The sequence below is a fragment of the Pagrus major genome, chromosome 1, assembly GCF_040436345.1.
Source record: "Pagrus major chromosome 1, Pma_NU_1.0".
Classification (NCBI taxonomy): Eukaryota; Metazoa; Chordata; class Actinopteri; order Spariformes; family Sparidae; genus Pagrus; species Pagrus major.
In genome coordinates this window covers 20,451,788-20,477,325 of record NC_133215.1, presented here as the reverse complement: position 1 = coordinate 20,477,325, position 25,538 = coordinate 20,451,788, and the positions used below count along the sequence as shown (strand labels likewise).

General features: G+C 41.8%; 1 protein-coding gene across 1 annotated transcript in view; it reads left to right on the top strand.

The window, feature by feature from the left end:
- Positions 1-13,825: 13,825 nt before the first annotated feature.
- The window catches only part of plppr2b (phospholipid phosphatase related 2b), a 30,378-nt gene continuing 18,665 nt past the window's right edge, over positions 13,826-25,538 (top strand). The window contains exon 1 of the mRNA XM_073468615.1: positions 13,826-14,029. Coding sequence (XP_073324716.1) covers positions 13,826-14,029 — 204 coding nt within the window. The remainder of the gene's footprint in view (positions 14,030-25,538) is intronic.

Genomic DNA, 25,538 nt, shown 5'->3' with positions numbered 1-25,538 from the left:
TTTGGAGCAACCAAAGAAGGATTAAACATTTTTTTTGGTTATGTTTAGGAATTTGGTTAAAGGGGAAATCAACCAATTTTACACATCAAAGTCTGTTTATAGGTCTTTGAGGGTTCTAATGAATATTAAAAGTTGCAAAGAGCTTTCTGTGGCTCCAAGGGGAGTAGCATGAGATCTGATACATTTCTGCAATTGATGTCACTTCAGCCAGAATTGAGTTTGAAGACTGCAAGTTTGAAAATGACTAATATCTGGGGCTGTGGAGTTAAAGTTTGGGTAAGAAACAAGTTAGCTTACCAGACATCTGTAGCCTGCTCCTCATCTGTGGTTGAGGCTACGTTAGCTGATGCTACTACTAGTATCGATACCCGAATCTCTGATCGATCTGTTACCAGTGGAACTGCATTGTGATTTAATGTAGGTGCCAGAAATAATGTGCCCAGACCCAAAGGGCTAACAAGACACCATTATAAGAAAACAAACAACAACAAATAAACAGACCAGGAACCAGAGTAGCGACATTTACACTACAAATAGCAATAAATAAATAAACCATCCTGACAATTTTTCCAAGTTTTATAAGCAAAGGTAAGGAAGGAAGAAGAATGTGGGGAGTAAAATGGACGATGTCTCTGGTTCTGCTGCATCAATGTTGATCCATGGTGGATCCCACCATAGAAGTGAAATGCTGAACTGGAAGCACTCTATAAATGTCAAGGAATAAACTGCAGTCTCGGTTAAATATTGAAAATGTCTAATGTAACTTGAAGCACTACACAAATGTTTACTTCGATCAGGAGAGACTTCAGTCTGAGTGAATAAATAGTATTTTTATGTCCATGTATGCAATAAAGATGAGAAATATGAGTGAGATGAAGCCCTGAGTGGTAGAGGGCCCAATCCCAATGTCTCTCCTAAGACGTTAAGTGTTTAAGTCAGGACAGCACTTTGTGACATTTCCCAAGCTTGTGGGTTTTGGAGTTTTTATTTAATGTTTTAAAATGTATAATAATAAAGTATAATAATAAAGACAAAGTACACATATACACAAATAGAAACATATTCAGTCAGAGGTTTCCGGGATAAAAGTTCCATAGTGTTTCAAGAGCTTATTACTTTTCTGTTATTTAATAAACCGAGTGATGTAAGTAGAAAATCTGTTCAAGGAGAAGAGTTGAGATCTTAGGTAGAGTATAATAAAAATTCTGTTTGAATAAAAATGTTGCAAGTATAAGGGAAAAAAATCAGATTTCAAGAGCGACATCATCATTCTCTTTTTTGAAACGTTTTGGGCTTCCCCGGGTAACTCATGATAACCCAGTATTTAACATTACAATGCTATGAACTATAAAAACCTTCGAGCAAAGTCTGCAGAAATGCACGCTTACGGAAAGTGGCCACAAAGGACTCAAAATGTCTGCGAGAGAGCCGTCATGCACTTTAGGATCTGACAGTGGGATATCCCTAAACCCTTGAGGACTTAGAAGACAAACTGTTTCTTTTACAAAAGGGAAGAAGGAACATAATGTATGCTGAAAGTACAAGAAGGTCCAAATAATTAAGAATTTGTCATTGACAGTATTTTACAAAGTTGATAAAGTTTCTCCTAACTCAACAAATCACAAAATCTAGTGATTTTATAAGGGAGTGTGTGGAATATTTACTCCCGCTTCATCTCCTTGCTGATGCTGACTGTATTTGCTGTGGCTGCTTTGACCTGTAATATGTTGGTGTTCAATTGTGCCATCTGCTGTAGTGCAAAACATTCAAATTTTTTATGAATTGTTGTTAATAACTGTTAGATATAAGTTATCCTGGCCATTCAAATTACAACAAAAAACATGAATGTTGTGCACCATTTAAAGTGACGTCATTATGTAGACTGACCCTTCAACTGTGACTGACTTCCCACGTCCCTGATGTAACCAAATCTATTTTACCCCAAATTGCTTTTGTTTTCTAAACCTAACTACGCGTGGTACTCAGGAGGTAAATTCAGTCTTCAGTATCAAAATCCTGTCCTCCTATCCTCCTAAATAATACTCATTAAAAATAAAATAAATAACATTAAAAAATCCATTATTAGTGATTAAAATAATTGTTGTTGGTAATGTATTGCAATGTGAGAGCTCAGCACTGGCTCCCACATAGCCTGAACCCTGATGTGTGTGGTACACAAACATCCTCTGGGTTGTCTTCCATTTGTTAAAGCCTTTAACGATGGTCTCTTGGAGACAGGGTTGCTCCTGGTTACTGCTGTTGCTGATCACAGAATGGATTTTGAAGTGCATCAACTCGAGGAAACACCTTGCTTATTGACAGCATATGTGTTTCTGTGTCTGAACACGGACAGCCTCTGGCATCGCTTTTTCAGCTAAGGTGTGAAGGCAGCACAGTGTAGGTTGCTCCAATAATGAATAACATCCTCAATCCACCAAGCCTTCAGCTCCCTACAACAAAGCGTCTTCATCTCTGCATGTGCTTACTTCATCCACATCTCCTGCTGGGTACGACACAGCCTCAGTACATCTTCTACCTCCCAGCAACACATTTGTTGTGTGTGTATTTACTCTTTTCTAAAGATATTTTGTTCCACACAGCCAAACCAAACTCCACTCACAATTTCTCCATATCTAAGCACCAAATATGCTTACTGAACCATAAGTGCTCTGATTCGCACTCACTCCAGATTTGTTTGAAAGCTCTGAAAGGCATTTCCTAATATACAACTAATGATTATCTTCAACTTCTCTGTAACCTCTTTTATGGGCAATTTATATGACATTAACATCTCTAATTGCCACCTAAGAGAGAGAGCAAAACATGCCAATTCATTTTTCATCACGGCCCTGAACACAGCACCTTATTTGAGAATATCTCATTGATTAATTCTCCGGTTTCGTTCTCATTTTATAAGAAATGCTCACAGAAATTCTTTTTGTGTCCCTTCCCTCTTCAGCTGACACATACACACACACACACACACACACACACACACACACACACACACACACCGCCACAGAGACTCATTCTCCCATTATTCTCTCCCTAGTTTCCCCCTCATTATCTCCCAGACTCCATGAATAGCACCTGCCCGCCTGTCTGCTGCTCTGGGATTTCTCAGCACTCTGGGTGCATGTTTGAAACACTTGTTAGCTAGCTGCTTCCCACCTGTTATCACTTTAGGGAGGAAGGGAGGCATGAGAGAGCCTGCATATCACCATATAGGCTCACATCGTCTACAAACGTTGAATAGAGGAGTCACCTATCTAGGCTGCAGCACCGTGGCCAGATTATCTTATCATAAAGAGAAACATAAGATCCTCACTGGAGTGAGCCTCTAAAATAAAATTGCTTATGCAAGATATTATCTTGTCCCTCGCTCTTGCTTCTGTCTGAGCTTCATGCAATTATAGGATTCAGAACTGCAGACTGATCCTCGCTGCTGCCGCTGCCCGTGCTGCATGTTCCTCTGAATGAGGTCATCTAAATAAATTGTAACAGAGGAGTCTAATTCCAAAATCAAGATATTCACAATTCATGAATTTGGCATATTTTCTGCCTCAAGGACAGATTGCACCAAAGTCAAACTAGTTAGTGAAATTATTTTCTTGCCTGTGCTGCGAAAATACATTTTTTTTCTTAAAAAATTACTGTCTAGTTAATTGGAATGCATGACAAAGAGTAGTTTATTTTAACAATTAATCCATGTTAATACTTGTTTATATATGGAAATGAGGAATGAGACCTTTAATTGCACTGTAGGGCTTTGTTCAGGAAACATGTCTGTATGTGTGAGCCTGCATCTGCTTTTATTCTCTCCTTTGTAAGATGCGGGGGCATGTTTGCTTGAGGACAGGGGATTTTCTTGAATTATGTGATTACTGTGCTCTGAAGAGAGTGAGAAGTGAAAGAAGGGAGGAAGAATGGGAAAAGGGAAGCACATACTGTAGATGCAGACGGACAACAGATATACAGAGAGTTTTGTCAGCGAGGATGATTATTGAGAGAAAATGCAGCGGGGGGGTGGGGATGAAAATGATGTTTTTTGACAGATAAGGGAAGAGAAAAAAAACAAAAAAACACACGAGTTTAAGATAAACAAGGCATGGTTATAAAATACACCCAGTAATCAGACAAACAACAGAGGTGGAGAAAGAGAGAGGAAAGAAAGGGGGAGGAAGTGCATGTGGCTGCCCGAAAGATGAATGCCTACTTTGATCCTCTTCCTCTCCCTTGTTCCCTCTTTGTGTTTTACCTTTCTCTCTACTTCACCCTCTCTCATATATCCTCATTTACTGGCTTTCACCTCCTCTCCCCAGTTGTTTTCTGCTGCCTTCCTCAGTTTTATTTCCCAGCGGTACGCTCGGCTTTGCCCCACCGCAGTCTGCGCTATACTAATGTCTCATTAGCTGCTTTATCCGTCTGTTTATCTTCTTCCACTTTCCCTCCGCTGCCTCTCCCAGTCCTCTCTTTAAGGCTCTAGCCCTCTGGCCTGTCCACTGTTTTCAATCAGTGGACTCATCTATCTTGTCTCTCTCAATGTGCTGTAATACAATCCAGCGACACCAGGCGGCAGTCAAGCCCATTCATTCGCTTGTTATCCCTGTTGATTCTATGAGCTGTCCTCGTTTTTGTTTTTTGGCTTTTTGCTCCGTCATTTACATGTTATTAATGCAAATGAGTATGTGTGAGAGGAGGATGGTGTGTGTATCATCTGCTTCGTGTCCTTCTGTGTGCGTGTGTGTGTTTGTGGTCCAAAATCAGACCTTCTTTTTTTTTTTTTTTTCAAATCATGATAAAGATGGAAATCGGAGAGATGAAGCCTGTAATCACGTGACTGAGCGATTATGTGAGCTCATCAGGAAACCAAATCACAAGGAGAGGGAGGAGAGGTGTTGTAGCCTTGTCTGGTGATAATTTAGGGAGCTTATTGTGCTGCACGCTGTGAGGATTGTTAGTCTGTGATGTGGAACCAACCTGACACTAATGGAAAAAAGTGTTGCGCTTGATGATGCCGGGTTTTTTGATCAGAAGCGCTTAATTTAGTGAGATGGTGTGGAGATATGTTTGTAATTTGTCAATTAATTTGAGGCCAATTAATGAGCAAACTTTAAAAGAAGAGATATTATTATCTTTATTAAATATGGCAGGGAGTAGGGCTTCAACTAACGATTATTTTCATCCTTTATTATTCTTTTGATTATTTTCTTGGTTGAGCTATTAGTTGTTTGGTCTGTAAAATGTCAGAAAATGATGATTGTTTCCTGTTTTGTCCACAACCCAAAGATATTCAGTTTCTCCGTCTGAAACATTTTGTTTTAGCTCCTGTCTCTTTGAGACCCTCCCTCCTGAATACCCAGTCTGCTCTGATTGGACAGCTCACACGCCTGAGCCCGCACCGCTCACTGTGTCTCCAGTCCACTGGTCCGTGTTTTCAGCTTCCGGTTAGCCTCACTTCTACTGTGAATATAGGCATAAATCATGCAAATATGTGACATCGGGATGTAGTGTGATGTCACAATGTCACAGAATTAAAGGCGGGACTACTGACGAGGCGTTTCAGGAGCAGTGTTTTCTATGGGAGAGGGATCACCCTTTGGCGGGGACTTTGGACTTTTTAACTTTCAAGACCTTTTATATGCACAAGGACCTCCGTAACACACTGAAGGAAAGGGACAAAATGCCTCGTTAGTTGTCCCGCCTTTAATTCTGTGACATCGCACTACGTCACCACGTCTATATTCAAGGTAGAAGTGATGCTAACTGGAAGCTGAATATCAGAGTGCCAACGGGAGACACGGTGAGCAGTACTGGTTCAGGCATGTGTGAGATGACCAACCAGAGCAGACTGGGTATTCGGGAAGGGGTTCTTAAAGAGACAGGAACTTAAACAGAACGTTTTGCAATGTGAGCATTGAAGTATGCAAACATATTCTTGTAGTAACCTAAAATAAAATGATGAAACTGGAAATGAGCATAATATGTCTCCTTTAACAGAAAATAGACTGTAGACTAAATTATTGGATAAACTCACTTTTATCCTCTGATTGAAAAACAAAAGCAGAGATGTTCAATGCGGCATCTCATTGACGTCCAACATTAGTTCAGTTTGATATCCTATTGTCCCCTGTCCCCCTGGGAACTGCACAACACTTTGTTTCCTATGATCAAAACAGACACTGATTTTGTCAATATGAATGATGCACAAAGACTTTGTCGGATGTGAAACATTTAAATTACACTCAGAGGAAGCCTCGAGATGAAAAAGAGAGACATGAGAGAAAAAGCCCTCAATCAGGATAAACATCATCCTTGATTAGCATTTCTTCTCCTTTTCCTGCTATTCGGTGACCAATTTATGCGACAAGTTTCACATAAATATGTTTTCTGAAAGACCGTGTCATGTTTTAGCTGAGGTTTTTCTCATTTGTTCGTGCATAAGAAGATGCATGTTATATTTGTTTGATGTTTCATACACCTCGTCTTGTAATCTCATATGGGACTCCTCGAATGTCAGGTTGGAAATATAACCTGTAAATAACCAAGAAATCCATCAAAATGAAGGTGTTGCTTTTTCAAATGTGTCTAAATTTTGCAGTGGCATGACTCTCACTTAAGTGTAAAACTGGACGAGTCCCGTCATGCTCAGTAGGACTCCTTCATACTATAGTTTGCACTCATTCAGACACATATCAAACATTTCAAGAACGTGACGAAGCAGCGTGTCTCCACTTGATCCTGAGCAGTGTGACATTCGTTTTCTCCCAGCAGGGTGCTGTCATCTCAACACCAGCCTCCATCCACACATTCTCACCTTTCGTAAACATGTTTGACTTTATCAGTTGACTTTTCTGCCATCTGGCCGCTCCACACAGGCTGAGGGAAGACACGTACCACTTATGTTCAAGCTCACAGTTTGATCCCAGGAGACATTAGCGATGCCCACATCTATTTTCACCACCTTTACCCCTAGCCATACCACGTTATTATTGTCACATTTTATTTTCCTCCCTTTCTGGTTCAAGGGCTTTTATGGGAAGAGATTTCCCTCTGTTTCTGTCATATCAGTGCCATATTAGTCTCTTTGATTTCCTTGCTTTTACTCCCTTTGAAGTGCAGAGGTACGAGCATTAAGCCTTAATTACACGGCCTGATAAGTCTTTTAAGTTTACTGGGTCAGCCAGAAAGGGGTCATCAGCTTAAATCTGCCTCATTTTATAAACTCATCCTGTGGCTAAATTTACGCTGACAGATTTGAGTAGCTAAATCAAATTGGGTTTCATTGCATAACAGCATAATCCCTCATTTGTCATCATGAAACCAGCCTAGATTTTTAATTTATGAGTTGGCAAAACCAAATCTTTATGAATCATAGAGAATTAACATTTCTACGTTTGCTGTAATATAAGCAGAATCTGGTATCAAAGTGCGGATAGCTACAGAGAACATCAAACCCATACATAAAGTGTGTATTTGATTATCTGGCCAACATTTTCTACTCCTAGTCAAAGAAAAAAAGGCACTCTAAAATTGGTCTTATTTTCACACTGCGGTTAAATCTTTACAAGGCTCTTTGTGTCTGAGTGGGAGTTTGTGATCTACAAGCCTTTAAACCCTCATTGTATGTTGTGCCTTCAAACGTGCACGGCTGCTTTATTTTCCTCATCAATGAAAGGTACATACAGTATCTTAAGACTTTTATGTTTTTTCAAACATATGTGTAGACAGAGGACAGTGTCTTTCAAAAGGAAAAGATAAAAGTATGTGTTTGGCTGAAATCTCGTGAGATATGAAACAGTGTGAGAGAGCTGAGGGGCCAGAGTCTGGTATGATGTTAAAACAACAAAATGTAACTTCCTGGAGAAAGATAGTCGGTTGTTGAGTCTCATCCTCAGGTTGTTGTTCTTGTTTTTGACGACATGGGAATGAGACTGAACACGCAACTGTTTTTCTAAAGGAAGTTACATTTTGTTGCTTTAACAAATGATGACCTTCTCAGCAGTTTCACAGGAACTGATGAACCAGTTTTATTGCTAACTACACTGACGTATTCAAATTGATTCATTTACTTTGTGTTTGACCTGTTGTATTCATAATCTGGGTCTTTAGCTTGCTTTAGATCTGGAATACTCAACTTGCTTTGCTTGGGGGCCTCGTTTGCAAAATGACAGAAGGCCAGGTGCATGTTCATAAATAAACGTTAAGAATATTTATCATAGTCCCATAACTCATCTTTCTTTAAAATGCACTTTTTTCAAATGAACTGACTTGCAATCTAAATGAACGAGCATTGACACGAGGCCTGCATGTAAGATGAATCTGATATTTTACATAATTGAGTTGTGGCAACTGCATTTTTTGTTGGAAATGCTTAGTTTACATTTGAAATAGTTTATACAACATTGAACACAACTTGCACCTCCAGTGAAACATACACTGCTCCTACCAGGAGCAGAATGAATAGCATATTTAAAGCTACTGGAAGCATTGTAGGCGTTTTAGCTGGCCTCCTGTCCGTTTTGCAGTAGGTAATCCCCTCCCTCCTCTCTACGCCACAAGAATGCGCAGCGGCAATCACCAGACATAGGAGCAAACAGGAGGATCCTCGAGTAGACAGGACCGCCTGATTAATGTTGGAATACAGCGCTAGTTAACACTTATTATAATAAAAATATCACTTACAGCAGCTTTAAGCTTCACATTTATGGGATCAGAACTTCTGCTTCTCTTCAGCTAATAGTTGTCTTCCCCTGAAAAGCTCACTGTCTGATCTGCCTAATTTATCCCATCCCTAAAGTGATATCCCATACAGAACTGGAATATCTGTCAGCCAAAGAACACTATTGATCCTTTTATAATTGGTATATACAAACAAAATCCCACTGTGTGAACTGTGTACAACAAACCAGTTGTAGATTTAAAATTTGGGGGGCATCACCCGTGGTGTGAGCAAACCAGCTCATCTCCGCTGTTACACATGTACTGCATGTACTGTAAAAGGACAGGAATAAACTAGACACAGCAAGAGAAACAGAGACCTACTATGATCACATGATAATCAGTCAGGTCAAGCCTGGGCTGATGTGAACTTGTGTGCCGGGAGCAGCTGTCTGTAGTTTTAAATTGAGTGACAGAGCTTCTCATTAACATAGACTCGAGTATGAAAGCAATATGTTGACAATGGTCAACTGATTTGGAACAGACAAATGTTGTCGTCCTGCAGAAAGGGGCATCAAATCGATCAACGCTTCCATGTGTCATTGTGTCAATTCTGTACTTTGTTGTTTCATTTGGAAGACTCTGCTGGTTTTATTAATTTGGCGATTCTCTATACGATGTGGTGATTTGTTTGTAGCTGCTTTGTCTCAAGTTCTGACTGCAGGCCAGGCTTCCCATATGATCACTTAAGATTTGGAGCTGAGAGAGTAAATCTGGAACAGACAAGAACCAGAGTGCCAGTGCAAGTGAAATTTAATCAGAACCTTAGAACAAGCTGCTGTGTTACATTCCTCCCACAGGTGAAATGAGAAACAAGATCAGGAGTTTTGGGGACAATAAAGCTGAATTAATGTGTATGTGAAAAGAGAGTTTCTGTTTGCTTTCTTCCGCTGACCCTGGGTGAACAGCCTGCACAGGGATGACTCATGACAGAGGGATGTCGGCCTGTGTTGACCCCCTCTGCAGCTTAAGCTCCTCAGTAGCTTCATACCGTACGTGCATGTGATGCTTTGGAAATGAGTTTTTATGCAAATTAATTTTCCAAGGTGACTCGTGCAGGATGTGTCCCTGTGCTAATTAGAAGCCATCAACTTGGAGTTGCTTTGACCTTTATTAATATTCAGACAAACTATCTGTGGCTGCAGAGAGTACAGGAAGTTGGTTATTTTGTCGTGTGGGAGTGAACTGTCATGTAAGACTTCTGAGCCTGGATTCAGTAGGAAGGCTAATGAGACGTTAGACAACTACATTTACTAAAATTTGAAGTCATACTGAAAAATTTGTAGTGTTCTTCTGAGTGTAATTTTGTCCTGGAATGAATACAAAGTGTCTTCTCATGTTTTATTCCACACACATGCTGGTTAGATCTCTCAGACTGATGCTACACTCAATAAGCATACCCAAATTTAATGCCTATGTGGTGCAAAAGTAGATGCAAAATGACATGCATAATCTCCCGGGGAGGTTTGCTGCAGTTGTCTTCAAATGTTTGTTTAAACTTTGATGGGTCCCTCGCTCTCTTCCTCCCACCTTTCTACACCTCCCTTCCTCGCTCCCTCCCTCAAGCCTTCTGTAGCTCGGCAAGGAGGAGAGGAGCGGGTGATGGAGAGAAATGTTCGACACAGCGTGCCTGTGTCAGTGTCAGAGTTCCTCCTCAGACATGGGAATGCACCCACATGCCTGCAGACATTTTTCAAACACCCTCTGCTCATTGAAACACATACTCACACGCCCACTCGCTCGAACACACAAAGCGTGTGGAGAGGGAAACAAACATGGAAAAACATGGAGCTGCTTGATAGTCTATATATAAACTACAGGCTGGAGGTGTTTGTGTAGTTTGTCAGCGAGTGTGGCTATGTGTGTGCATGTATGTGTGTGTTTCTGTGTCCCTCATGATTTTGCTTTAACGGCCTTAGGGCATGTGTGTTGTCACTGAATACATCGTCCCCCCGGTGTGAGGCGCTCCTCGCTCGGGACCCTCAGTGTAAAGAAGTCTCCTGCAAACAGACTAAAGTAGATGAAGTTTGAACATTGCCACAGAAAAGAACAGATCAGTTATTTGATTTTGAAATTCATGAAGGGAATCCACAGGTTTTCAACAACGGTAAAGGACACAGGACAAGGAAACGTGCAGAGCTGCAGATGTGACAGTGGAGCAGAGGGTTTTGAATGAGGTCACCCTCTCTCCTGCCGTGCTCATTGTTGCTCTTCAATGTGTAATAAAGCTGAAGCGTGTTAGCTTAACAAGTCTCTCCTTCCTCTCCCTGTAGCATTAGTCCAAGTGGGTCTTCTGTCACTTTGCTGAAGAGGATAAACATGTTGGAGGAGGTTCTCTCAGTGGTTCGTCACTTGCTCTGCCATCTGCTGCCTTGAAACGTTTCCTGTTTAGTGCTGTCCATACTTTTTTTTTTTTTACATTTTGTAACTTAAACAAATTTGTTTTGTTCTTGTAGTCACAATAAAAGATTCAAATTAAATAGAATAATTTGCCTCCTGTCCAGCATAAGATGAGAGGATCACCAGGCACAGTGACTTCCTGGAGTGTTGTCATCACTGTGTGGTTGCTAGGCAACCAGTGCAACACGTCTTTTTTTTCCCTTTTTTCCCCCTTACCGTTTGTGCACAGATTAAACAACATCTTTTTGTGTGTGATCTATAGATGTGCTCAGAGGTCCATCTAGTTCACCTTTGGACAGAGAATGGCTAGCCGTATCCTTTCGAGGGATGCAGTTTATGAAGGCGTGGTCTTCATATACTGAGAAGGCTGAACTGAGCGTGGTTAAATGAGATGGTTCAGTCTACGGGGAATCTACATCACCAGCTCTCCCCGACCTTACCCTTGAGTCATAAAACGCCACTCCTGTTGTCTAGCAACCATGACAAAATTGGGGTCCTTTGCTTTGTCAATATTTGTATTGGCTGTTTGAGTGATTTGAAACCCCATACTTACATTTAGAAGTGTATTCAGCTGCTGTTTCCACCATAGTTGTCCTTTGAAAAACAAATCCAACCATCACCAGCACCATCTAGGGATAGATGGATGCTTGAGGAAAAGAAAGGTTGCATTCTTCTGCCTCATTTCAAAGAGCATTTGAAATGGGACGGCCTCGTTGCTCCGCTGAAACACATTCGGTCTTCAAATGCAGCCTTCGAAGGGTGTGGTCTCTGAATTGAGACATGAGTAACTCACTAGTTTCTATTGTGCAAATGAAAACAGTTTTTAAGTCAAACTTTTCCAATCTGCCAGAGTCTTTACACAAATGACAAAAGGCTCCCCCAGTAGACTGACAGTGAACTTGAAAGCAAGATGGACTTCTTTATATTTTGCATTTTGCCAACGTTGTGTGCCGATGACCACCACCTGTTGTTCTTTGACTCTTTGTCAAAACACTTCGCATCTTTGATGTAACATGTTTTTTTGCTTTCTGATTGAGTGTTGCAAACCTGAATCCTGATGGCAGACCTACAACTAGAGCCCTCTTATTCCTTTATTTTCTCCAAATGAATCAGAGTCACGGTGGACACTTTGACCTGTCAAAGCATGAAAAGCAGAGGTGGAACTAATTACAGGAATGACATGTCCTTTCGGCAATTATTGCTATGCAATGCACTTATTAATAAAAACATTAGTTCCACCTGTGTTAGGTCAACACAGGTCAAACTGTGCTGTGAAAAGGTCTAAACAGCCCACGTCCTTGTTTAAGATCTGGCTTTGACATATTAATTATCACCCAATCCTCCTTTTTTTGTTCAATTAATAATTACTATTATTAATATGGTAATTTACAGTGTTAATGTTTTAAATGCTACACATGTTGTAAGCCCTCTAAGGTAAGAACAAATCATTACCAACACCCACCAAACTGCTGTTTCTTCCCTGCCTCGACGTCCCTCAAGCTATAAAGCAGCTCAGTCTGCCAGCAGAGGCTCCTCGTGTTTTGCTGCTGATAAATTTGTCCTTCACACACAAAAGAAGTCAATCGGGCGAACATTTAGGCTGCAGATTACGACGAGGCTAATCAGCAGCTCGCTATATTTAAACTCGCGCTCCTTTTTTTAACTTGTAGTGTTTGTTTCGGGCCTTTTCCCTGCAGGGCAAACAAATACCGCACAAACCTCCAGCCTACAGATTAAGAGACGCTCGCTCTGCGGTTGTAAATGTTTCTTCTTTCTTTTTTCCTTGAGAGAACTGAGGAAAGGAGTTAGCGTGCTGTTTACTGGAGTATAAATGAATAATTAGTACTCGTGCATCTGTCTCATCTGTGCTGTTGTTTTTTTTTTTACATTTTCTATGTTTACCACCGCCTCTCTTGCTCTCTATCTCTCCCTCATGAATACAATCTGTTATGAATTGCTAATATATTTTGATTATCAAATTCCTCTTTAAATAGTTATGAAGGTCATATTTCATGCTTCGTGGCTTGTGCTTTGCATACAGCTGGTATTTTAGATGGCAGAATAGCAGTGTGGTACAATAACAACATAAGTTATGCAGAGTCACACACATATATAATTCTTGTCATCCTACCCCCTCTCTCTCTCTCTCTCTCTCTTCTTCCTCTCTTCTTGTCTTCTCCACCGCTCTGCTCTTTTTCACCCCATCTGTGTCTCACCCACCCCCCCACTCCCCTCTCCTCTCTCCCATCCTTGTTCAGTTCTCCTCTTCCTCCATACGCCGTTATTTTCTTTGATCGCTCTCCATTTGTTTCTTTACCCTCCCACTCTGCATACTGACACCGCTGAAGGGATCTCTCTCTCACTCTCTCGCTTTCTCACTCTCTATCTCTGTCATTGCTCCCCCCCCCTCTATCTGTCTTTTTCCTTATTTGTCTCCCTCTGTCTCTATCTCTACCTCCCTCCCATCCTCCCTCTCTCTCTCATCCTCATCCCTCACTATCTCTCCACGCACACTTGATTCATTTTACACATTACGGAAGCATCCATCATTTTGCTCTGAGAAGGAAAAAAATCTCTCCTTTTTTTTTTTTTTTTTACATTTTTCATCCGTGACAACATTTTCCACTCTTCTCTTCCCGGCTGTCTTTTCTTTCTCAACTCCTACTCTCTCTCCCGTGGATCCAATCCTAAAGCTGGAACCAATATGTTTTATTTCCAGCTGGTCATCATGGCAGGGACCGTTCTGTTGGCGTACTACTTTGAGTACACGGACACGTTCCCCGTGCACATCCAGGGCTTCTTCTGCTTCGACAAAGCCTACTCCAAGCCGTACCCAGGACCGGAGGACAACAGCAAGGCGCCGCCCGTCCTCGTCTACTCCCTCGTCACTGCCATCCCCACTGTCACGGTGAGTCTGTGTTCAACTTGTAAAAAAAAAAAAAAAACGTACTTCCACAGGTGGTCACACACACACATATCTCACCTACATGTGAGACACACACACACATGGATAGTTCCTCCTCATCTGCACGTGGCGTTTGTGGATTGAAAGAGGAGAGAGGTGTGTGGGTGTGTGTCCTCGTGGTCTCACCGCTCTGTTTGTGTGGATGCGTTCTTTGTCATAACCATGGCAACGGGCACTATATTTGTCCTCCACAGAGCAGTCAGAGATAGCTCCAGCGAACAGAGAGTCTGTCCTTATTTCAAGACGGCACGCTACCAAAAGGGCATAAAACATCAGCTCTAAATGGCTTCCCTCCTCCGCACACATGAGGACGCAGGGTTACGTTATTTCCACCAGATTCATCCAACACTTAAAAATGCATATGGAAGCACCTTTAATAATTTAGCATCTATAGAGAATTGCAATTTGTAGGTCATGAAATTCTTGGCAGCACCGAATCAAAAACAAATCGCTTTATTTTTTTTGCCATCTTCTGTGGTAACTCACTCATTTCCACTGGCACTAGAGCAGTTTGAAGTGAATCTTGTAAGGCACAGTAACATTATTATCCATCTAGAATGTACTGAATTCCATCACAGCGGCCATACTTTCTATTTCAGAACAGTGGGACATTATTAATGATGAAACACAGCTTCAGATCCTCATCAAAGCCCTGTCTCCATGGCTGTCTGTCTTGTCCCCCAGGGCTTGTCTCTTTGATGTCCTGCAGTTAAGTGGTGTTATGACACGGCTGCCTCTGAGCCACATATTAGGGCAGCACACACACACACACACACACACACACACACACACACACACACACACACACACACACACACACACACACACACACACACACACGTGTAGTACAAGCATATTCACATAATCGCGTACATCCAGGCAGTCCTGGGTCATTTGCTTCTCTATAGATGACACCAGACCAATCCCCTCTTCTGCCCCCCAAATCTTCAATGTATCATATTGATAGATATAGATGTGTTTATTGATAATAACAATAATAACATGGTTGTAGATGTTTTTTAAGATATTAATCTGAGACTTTTCCGACAATGTAGGAGTTATTTTCTGTCTTTTGATGATTTTATTAGATGCAATTGCACACACAGGCATGTATTCAATACATATGACGGATGAACAGGTGCACTTTCTGTGTGTTTGTGTGTGTGTGTGTGTGTGTGTGTGTGTGTGTGTTGTTTGGAGCCTAACATGCTCTGGAATGGATGGGGGCTGCAGGCACCAGGCTATGCGATCTGTGCAGAGTGGGAGCGGAGTGGCGTGATTTTGCCTGGAGTGTGAAGCGGCTTTTTTGAAAGTCGGAGCATCTGTGTTCTCTCTCGCTCCAAGATACTGCTCCATCCCACGAGCCTCTGTTCAGATACAATAAAAGAAAAAAACAGAAAGAAGATATTATTCATCCCAGTTTTCTCTCAATTTTTGACTCACGCTTTTAGCCACGGATGGAAAATGGATGAGTTCTTCTACTGACAGTACAGACGTTTTCTGTAACAACATATACTGACTTAGTGTGTGTGTGTTTATTGTGCGTGTGTGTGTGACAGCTCCAACTGATATTTAAACTTAGCAGAAACGCCACAAGTTTTCTCTTATTTTTCCTACATACCCACTCTCTCTCTCTGCTGCTGTCTCTTTGTATAATGATGAGGAGGCAGGATTTCTGCCGTTCCTTGTTCAAGTTGAAACATTTGCAGTACTCTACTCAAGAGACAGGGTTAGTGCTTCCATACAGAGACAGACACGTTAGAAAAACAATTCAGATCAGATTGTTGCAGCAGAGACTGAGACATCATGACCCTTCTTCCTGACTGTGGGTCAAGTTAAAAAACATTCTGGATCCCACACTTCCCATGATGCAACTCAAAAGCTTAAACTGCATTTTAGGTCACTGGTCAAATGGACCTTTTGGAAAACTCCTTCCAGGGTGAAGATATTCAGAAACTTTAAGTGTTTATATCTGGACAGGCAGAAGTGAAGATTTTTGGAAACAATGATGCAGCCTATGTAGGTGTCTGCAGACACCTAATTGGGCCTTATTAGTGTACGTAGCATCACTGACAAATGTGAGCTCAGAGTATGTGTTATGATATTGGAGTTTGTACACTGACAGAATGGATGTCATATTGTGTATATACAGAAAGATATGAACAGACATTGATAATACATTGATGGAGAAGAAAGACAAAATAGCCGTGACGACAGCCCTATTCACACTGCCCTTTGAGTGCGGGAATCATGCACCGATTCTCCACATCGTCCTCTGTGTGAAAGTTTCAGATGCAGAGAGGGGGGACAGTTTCGCTGCGGCTCTGATGTGGGGGCGCGTTGATCTGATGGTGTTCACAGTCTGACAGCTAAACAGATCCGTCACTCATCAAATAAAAGAGAAATGAGTCGCCAAGTAGCGTTACAGGACCAAACAACAGTACTGTGGTAACTGGTAGTGTCTTTGGCAACTTATATGAGGAAAGAAAATCCGCAGTTATACGTGGAGAAGTGTCTGTCATCCTGTCTGTCCGTCCTACCGACTCTTCGTCACATTTCTGCCCGAAAAACAGTGTCTGTCCCCAGCAAAAAACTTTAGCTCACCACGTGTTTGTCTCCTTCCACTAATGTGTTGTTGTAGTTACTGTCTTGAAAAAAGTCACCACGACGGTCAGCCCTCCTGACCAAGACTTCAGTGAACTTTCCCCCAGAAAACAGCCTCCCTCCCCGCGAGTGAGAGAGTCAGACAGCGTCCTGTTTACTGATAGTGATTATGTAATTATGTAATTTAGAGCGAAAAACGTAACTTTGTCACTTTCTAGGATGCATGGTGGGCCAGGATCTCAATCACAACACATTATAACAGCATCCATATGATTATAAACAGTCAGCAGGTACATGTTTAGATTAACAGGTGGACACCGGGGAAACACGTTGAAAAAACCACACAGATGTCAACGTCATGACGTGTACCGCCACGCCTCTTTTGGATCTGCAGCGCTGGCGTGCTGTATGAATTTACACACTGGTGTGGATTTAAGCCGGAGCTGCTTGGTTCTGTGTGAACAAACAAATGCGGAGAATTGGCGAGCCTTCGCTGTGGAGATAATGCAGTCTTTGTGTGAAAAGGGCTTATATTTGAATAAAAACAGCATTATCCATGATGATTCTCTGAAGAACAGTGTTGTGGTTAGGCAAAAAAAGGTGAGGATCAAATGCTGACTCACAGACAGGTTTAAAAAGCCGGTTTCCATAAATACCTGTGTACATGTGGACTAGGCCTCTGTCCCTAGATTTTTATTTCCTGGGACCTGATAAGGAGCGACATTATGCAACAGTGTTCCAGGTTCCCATGTCTCATACTGCTGTGTTCCAGGTTGCAAGACGTATAAGCATAGGAAATCTGACAAATCGTTATCAGCAACTGAAAGTTGAAGCTTGATTACATCCAGTGCGTTTTAAATCCCATCTTAAATAAATGTGTTCATATGTGCTTTGATATTTCAGAATTCATTTTCACCTTTCCTATCATACCGTGTAACAATATCAAATGGTGATGTTAGTTAGGATATGGTTGAATGCTAACATTAGATGCCGTCGGAAGGAAGCTAATGGGCAATCAAATATGTCATTTCTCCTTGAAACTTGGCCTGATGTCCCTCCAGACCTTAACTAGCCCTTATCTTTTCAATTGTCATCAATCTTGAAGCGGGAAAATAACGATTTGTCAGACATATGACATGCAACCTGGAACACAGCAGTATGACATTTGAGCTTCCCGCCCTGAGCCTGATGTGAAAGGAAAAATGATCACCATGTGAATATGGTCTATTACTTTCATATCAAAAAAAGTCTACTTTTTGTGCAATTTCATGAAGAAGTAATACGTTATTTCAGACTGTACCTGATGTGCTAGACGGCTGTTTGCACTCAAAGTGAAGCGAGGCATGGCTCTGGATGCCCTGTCATCTTTGTTGCAAGTTCAAACATCTTTTAAATTACCTTTCATCAACACCAGCTTCCCTGTGGAGTTTTGAACCTCAAGTAGCTCCATGGAGAGTACCCGTTTGTCTCGTGCATTTGTGCGTGATTCCATATACACCGCCAATGGTTTCACAGTATTCCACTGATAAGGGACAGCAATGTGCAAAGATAAGCAGCAAATGAAAATCAGGGTTGCAGATGTTTTATGAGAAAGAAAATGCATTCGACACATTTGTTAGAGCTCAAGGATGCACACTGTTTTGATGAGTTACACTGGATGTGTTTTTCTTTATTTCTATTTCAATTTAAGTTTTCCACTTATTTTATCTTATTATCATGTCATTATCTCCTCATTTTCATGTTGATGGAAAGGCCGGTGAAATGCTATTGTTCACAAAACGTTTCTGGAGCTTCACAGCAAAACCGCATTGCAGCATTCTCCTTAACACATAAAAAAACAACTGAAAAAACAAAACAATCACTGAAAAATAAAATGGCTCCATACAGCTCATCCAGCGTAATCCAAGTCTCCAGAAGCCCCGAGATCCCAGATTGATTAGAAAAGATGTTCTTTACACCCTTTTAAAGCTCAAATCTTCACTGTAGCTGCTAAGCTGAAAGCGTTATGCCATGTTCAGACCAAACACGAATAAAATATTTGCGTCGTGTGAATAACGTAAAAAAAAATAACCGCAAACCACATCGGTATGAACCCAAAACGAAGAGATTTCTCTGTGATCTCACTGCCATAAATGGATCAGAAGGACGCCAAAATAACAACATCATAATGCCGTCTTGTAAAAAGCTTGAATTCATGCTTCGTCAGGTCTGTTGGCCGGACAACAAGCAAACAACTTTTTGAATACTTGTTCCCAGAATGGAGTTCGGATCGATAAGAGCTATGCTGTGCTACGCTGAGACGTATTTCTGAAACTTACCAGGTAGCCTGACATTCTCACTCTCTTCCCTCCACGGCAGCTCCTTATTTGTCCTGTCTCAGTGCGAGTAGATGTGTTATCATACAGCTCTGGGTGTCCGCAAATGGCCACGATTAGTGATTATTATCCTCTCCTCCTTTGTTGTTCATGAATGATCGGACATCAGCAATGTTGACATCATGACGTCAGTGTGAACGCCAACGCCGATAGGTTTTCGCGACATCACTTCAATTGTGTTGTGTCATTCGTACCCCAGTCAATTTGGGATCTCGGGCATTCCAGGGACTTTTACGTATGGAGATTGTTGTACATTTGAAAACAGGTCAACATCTACTTCAGTTGTTTAGGAGGCGCTGATTCACTGTGAAGCTCCAGAAATGTTTTGTAAACACAAAACTTCAACTGACTTTCCATCAGCATGAAGGTAAGTAGATAATGACTGAATTTTCATTTTTGGGCAAACTTATCCTTTAAACTTTTTTTTGTGTGTTTGTGGAGTGTTGTTCTCAACCATGGGACTACCAGAGTGATGTGACTCTGGTAGATTTTCTAAATTATTTTTTGGGTTATATGACCACCTCTTCATCACCTGATCAAAGTCCAGTAATTAGGTCATTTGCCAACATCTGAGCTATTTCTCTCCTCTGAAGAAGGATATGAGATACAGCCAAAAGCTTGGGGAATAGCAAAGTAAGAGGACTTTGCATAGAATATTTACCACAAACATTTCTTGGGGTTTCTTGTTTTGGTACATCAAAGCTTTCATACATTTTGGCATACATACATCACAAGCAGTGATAAGATATTGTTCATTTTTCACTGTATGAAAATCCTCTAAGGACTCTCACAGGCCACGATGAAAATGTTTTCTCATAGTTGGGTTTGGGCTCTTTAAATGCTACCCTGTCTGCAGGTTAAAACAGAATCCACCACGTCTCTCGGGCCGGATCAAAAGCCTGTCTGGAAACTGACAATGTTGAAAAGCAGCTAGTCGTCTCCGGGGGCTTTCACGTCCAATTGAACCTGTAAGATTTAAGCAACATACACCGGCACTGATCACAGTTGAATACTGATGTGCTTACTAGATTAGAACCAGAGCAGAGTACTGTATGTGTGTGTGCGTGTGTGTGTGTGTGTGTGTGTGTGTGTGTGTGTGTGTGTGAGGCAGACAAAGCGAGAGAGGAAGTGAGAGGGTGAAATAGAGGCACTTGTGTGGTACTCGGCAAATATGCTGCAAGTTTTCGGTGCATCAGTGGAGGTGAGTGCGTGGGTGGATGACGGCACACATCTTCTCCTCCACCGCCGCTGAAAACGGATTCTGCGTGTGCGAGTCGATGTGTGTGTGTGTGTCTGACTAGATCTGAGAACTAGTCAGAGTGGCTACAGGCGATCTCTATGACTCTCCACAACCGTAGCTAATTCCATTCCCACACACACACACTGTGCTTAGCCTATATACAATATACTCAGCAGACGGAGCACAGGTGACATCTCAACACTCATGCCAATTATCATGCCATGGTAGCCGAAAGAGCAGGGAAAAGTGCCATTTGAAGCATTAGCTAATTCTTTGTGAGGGTGTGTATTGTGTAACGGAGAGCGTATGTGTGTGCTGATTGCACGCTGCAACCCACCAGTCAGTCGATACAGTTAAGCTGCGACCAATCACAGGATCAAATAGTAATTGTAGGCTTAAGAATGAGCCTTCACAGCACGTGGAGACTCACACTGCGCCCCACAAACACACACACTTGTAAGCTCAAATAGGAGGATATGAGGCGGGGAATGAATGAACTTTTGAATGTAGAGGTTTATTTTTCCAGCTTTTTTTATGTGGGTCAGAAGCATAATGCTAAATACTTTTGCCCCGGAGAGCTCCGTTCTAATGCTGCTAAATATAAGCCTCTCAAACAGAATGGGAAGGCGAAGCGAGGGCACTCTTTGAGAGGAGACAGTGAAGAGTTCAAAATGCAACAAACACCACAAGAGGGGAAGGAGGAGGAGGAGGAGGAGGGAGAAACACAGGTTGAGGAACACAGGTTGTGTGAAACAGATGAGGTACCAAAGCGAAAACAGAAGTTATACAAAAAGAAACATAGAGGAGCTAAAGGACTAAGAGAGAAGGCGAGGAAAGTGGGAACAAGAGAGTCTGTCCGATGCCAAGTTTGTTTGCAGCTGTTGGTTAAAGCTTGGGAAGAGTTTTCATGCATAATGCAGCTTCATGTGACAGAAAGACGGGGATTGGGGCGAACCACGGAGGCAGACCATATCATCCAGTCATGCCAGAGTTTATTAAGTGAGAGCTCTTGATACGTGAAAAAAACTGCATTGTGCTGTTGTTGCTGTCAAATCTTCAAAAGCAGATGCTGGATGTGGTCAAAGGCACATTGTGTTTGGTCTTTTCACAGTCTAAATGCGCTCCGCCTCAGTGAGAGGAGATGAGGAGGCACAATAGTCTGAGTTGAAAAGGACAAGTGGCAGAAGTAAAGCAGATGCAGATTTGAATAATTGCAGGATGCTAAGACGGATATTTTTCTTTGCCTTCTAAAAGTCAAATGTCAGGGTGAGGTAAAGAAAAAGTGAGGAAACTAAACAGGGCTCCGTTTCAAGAAATGTTTATTCGTTGTTTGATGGTTTGTCTTTTTCCTTCAGATAACTGGACAAACATAGATTTCCCAAAGTCATTCTGACATATTAGAAGCTAATAGAGTTAGCCTGCGGCAAGTAGTTTGGTTACACTTTCTATGAAGCCAATATCTGGAGTGAGTTATGGTAAATAAAGTAAATTATAATGCATTCATAATGACCTCACTCGTAAACACACACAATGCTTTTTGATGCTTGAAAATTCATCACACTTAACTTGCCACCAACGATGAAATGTTACAATAAAGCAGGCATTATTAGAGATGCAACAACATGTACTTCACTTTTCTGAACACACACAATGATACCTGAGGATACTGCACAGACTTCTGTAGCATACTATGAGTCCTTAGTTGATTGTTAAGGTGTGAATCGGTTAGTCTAGGTAGTCACATCAGTTCATATCAGACTCCTGTTCTGTCTGTTCCATCAAAGATCAACAATCATACGTAATAAGTGCAAAAAAAAAACCTACCTACCAAGTCCGAGAGAAGTAGTGTTCTGTTTTTCATGTCTGAACCCCACTTGAGCCCGACGCAGTTAATGTTGTTACTATGGTTACAACTTGTCTAGTACCCCTGATTACAGACGTGCAGTGCAGAATACAGGTTTTTTTTAAAAAGGCATTGTAGTATGCACAAATGTATTATTTTATATCGATGATGTGACCAAAGCCAGGCAGAACCAGAACATCATTTCTAATCCTTGCTCTAGTTTGAATTCTTGTATCAAGTTCACCAAAGTTAAACTTGCCCCTGTTCCTTTTCCCTCCTGCTGACTGGGTTATTGTCATTGTAATGAATTTATTTCAATCCCAACTGTTCCAAAATGTCGCTGAGCTCGAGTAGATTTTGCTTTTAAGGCATACTTTCTCTCTAACCACAAGGCTACGCTTCCAGCTGTGGGAACAGGCAGCAGTATTCAAAAAACGTCTAATTTCTTGATTAGACCTCAGGATTAAAATGGAAATGTTAAATCTAACTGCAGCCAGCAACACTCCCCCTCCCCTTCTCTCAGTCATAATCACTTGGATGTGGAAATTAGCTTATGTGTTTCCTCGCTTACATGCTGGGAGGCTGTAGGTAAGCCCTGTTGTTAGCATAGTTCCCCTGTATTAGATGGCTCCCATCATGTTCCCTGACTGCTCAATTGTTATGCTAATGTTCAGAAAATTATGTTCAGAAAATCCGGGCTTTCCTGTTCTCATTTTACGCCTTTCTCTATTCTATATTTACCTCCTATTGTTATTGTAATCAGAGTTGTCATCTTTGACAAGCGACATCGCACACCAACGCACGTAGACACACATACACTGCTCTGTGAAGTAAAGCTGAAGTAAGCGTGTTCATAGATCGTCTTTTTGATCATTCGTGCAATCATCCTTTTCTCCTGGCATTTTCGAGTTGATTGCGATTGTCATCGTTCTTGAATTTTATCACACATGGCAGGAAAGAGCACCCACACACACGCACAGACTTCTTACACACACATCAGTCCCAATGCCCATATGCAAATTGTCCAGAAGTTTGCATACTGTTAAGCCTCGGGACGATCCTTTATGAATAATGGAGTCACGATGACAGGCAGAAGAGGATTGGGGTGAACCATCGAGCGGGAGAAACTCTCCTATCGTTCTCTGTCCCAGGCGGTGGATTCACAATCCATCGTTTGATCCATCGGATGATTTCCTCGTCAGAAAGGATGGAGGAAAAAGGAAGACGCCACAAATTTGGCAAAAGAGATTTTAGTGGTGATGTGAAATGTATTTGGTGCTGTGAAAAGTCAATCCGTACAAATACTGTTATTGACACTGCAGTTTAGCACGTTAATGCTTACTCTGTTGCAGCGTTTACATGTTTGCGCATGATGAATCAAAAACCAGAACGTATCTCATGCATTTCATCCAACTTATCCTCAAACCAAAATCAGCGTCTCCCAAAACAACATGGCCACATGGCCGTTGCAGCATTACACATCAGGCCGAAAATTGTGCTGTACTCAATGGGGAACGACAAAAACGTTTTGATCCTGTTTGAATTGTGCCATGAATCACACGTATGATGTTTGTCGATTTAAAAGATCATTTAGCAGGTCAACACAGTCGCAGTTTGTCGTAAAGACAAAATACCATTTAATTTTGTGTGTAACTGCTCAATGAACTACATTGTCTCGCTCACTATACGTCACTAACACCAACATGGCCGACACATTGGCACAGAAAAAGTATTTAAACAAGTCGATTGGTGTTGGAGGTTGTTGTTGTGTCACATAGGGACGGGGATTTTGAAAACAGTAATGCCAGATAGTGGAAGGAAGAGGGGAATGCCGCCTGAAATGGTGCCCAATGACTTTATACCAACAGTGTACATCCGGTGAGTCAGACTAGCTAGCCTCTTGTCCGTGAGTAGACCTCTTCTCTCTGTGTGGTGATATGGGTGTTATTCAGTAGAACATGAAACTGCTCACAACAAGGTCTGTGGATTATCTTGAGTAACTGAGTCATGATTTTGCTGTTGAGTTTTTTTTGGGGCGCATTGGAGTACCATCTAGTTCCATTATTCTAGAGAAGGAAGACGTCTCTACGACTGATATCTCCTAAACTCACACCAAAACAATATAGATAGATAATGAGCGCGATAGGTAATATGAAAATTATGTGCTTTTGATTTTGGGGTGAACTACTTGTTCTTAGCCACTATGAGAGAAACGTGAGGTAATGTGACTCTCATGAATGCTTGCATCAGTGTTTTACTATTATTATACTGATCTAATCCTAACCATCCTAACAAAAGGTCCAAGTTTGATGGTATAATTAGTTTTGCAATTGACTGTCACCAACTGTCCGTCTGTGTCTGTCCATCCATCCATGTGTTTCTCTTCCTCTGTGCAAACGAGAGACCGAGAGAAAGGCAGACGGGCAGATCAGTGCTGCAGCAGTCGTGCCCATGAGACACAGCAGTGACAAAAGGGCACGGATAATAAGGGATAATCACGGCTTTATCCCGTCTCTGCCAATCAAACTGGGTAGAGGATTGAGAGATGAAGACAGCAGGCCATGTAGCCCCATGTCGATGCGCCTGACCAGCTATACACTCCCACTGTGATAGCCTGTAAGACATGCTCTATCCCGTAGATGAGAACCCTAATCCAGCAGCACTCTAACGCTGGCAGATTAGCTGCAAGGTCCCTTCCCACACTGATCCAGGATCCCTCTGTTTCTTCTGAACGGGAAGGATGGGCTGGCAGATCGAAGAATTTATTGGAAGAAAAGGGGAATATGAGGAGGTGGAGAGAAGAGGAGTACAGGGACAGACAGGGCGGAGAGGCGGGAGGAAAATGCAATGCGACTAGAAAAGAAAGTAGGAAAGCGGGGAGAAGGCGAATGGGGTCATACCTCAAACCTCGCAGAGTGCGAACAGGATTTGAATTGTGTGAGAGAGAGAGAGAGTAAGAAGGAGGCCAGAAAGGATGATTTATATTTGAATCAGGAAAGAAAAAATATAGAAAGAGAGAAAAAAAAGGAAGATGTTTCTGGTAGCCTAGTTTCTCCTCCACAAAGACCTGGGAAAGCTGCCCGGCCATTAGCGAATAAAAGCAGGGTGAGACAGAGAGAAGGAGATGGATGGAGAGAGTGTGGGTGATGATGAAGCTGAAGCAGCTGAATTGTCATGGTTACCATCGCTGGTGTGTGAGAAGGCTGCCTGCGAACGTGTGTGTGTGTGTGTGTTTAAAGTAGAGCACTGGGCTCGCAATGTCAACAAATGTCATGTGATATTTGCAGAAGCTTGATGTAGACTCGGTGTAACCCTCGTGAAGGTTTTCAGTGTTTCTTTTCACAATAACTGCCGAAGAGCTGCTTTCAGTCTGCGTTGCATCATTTTCAG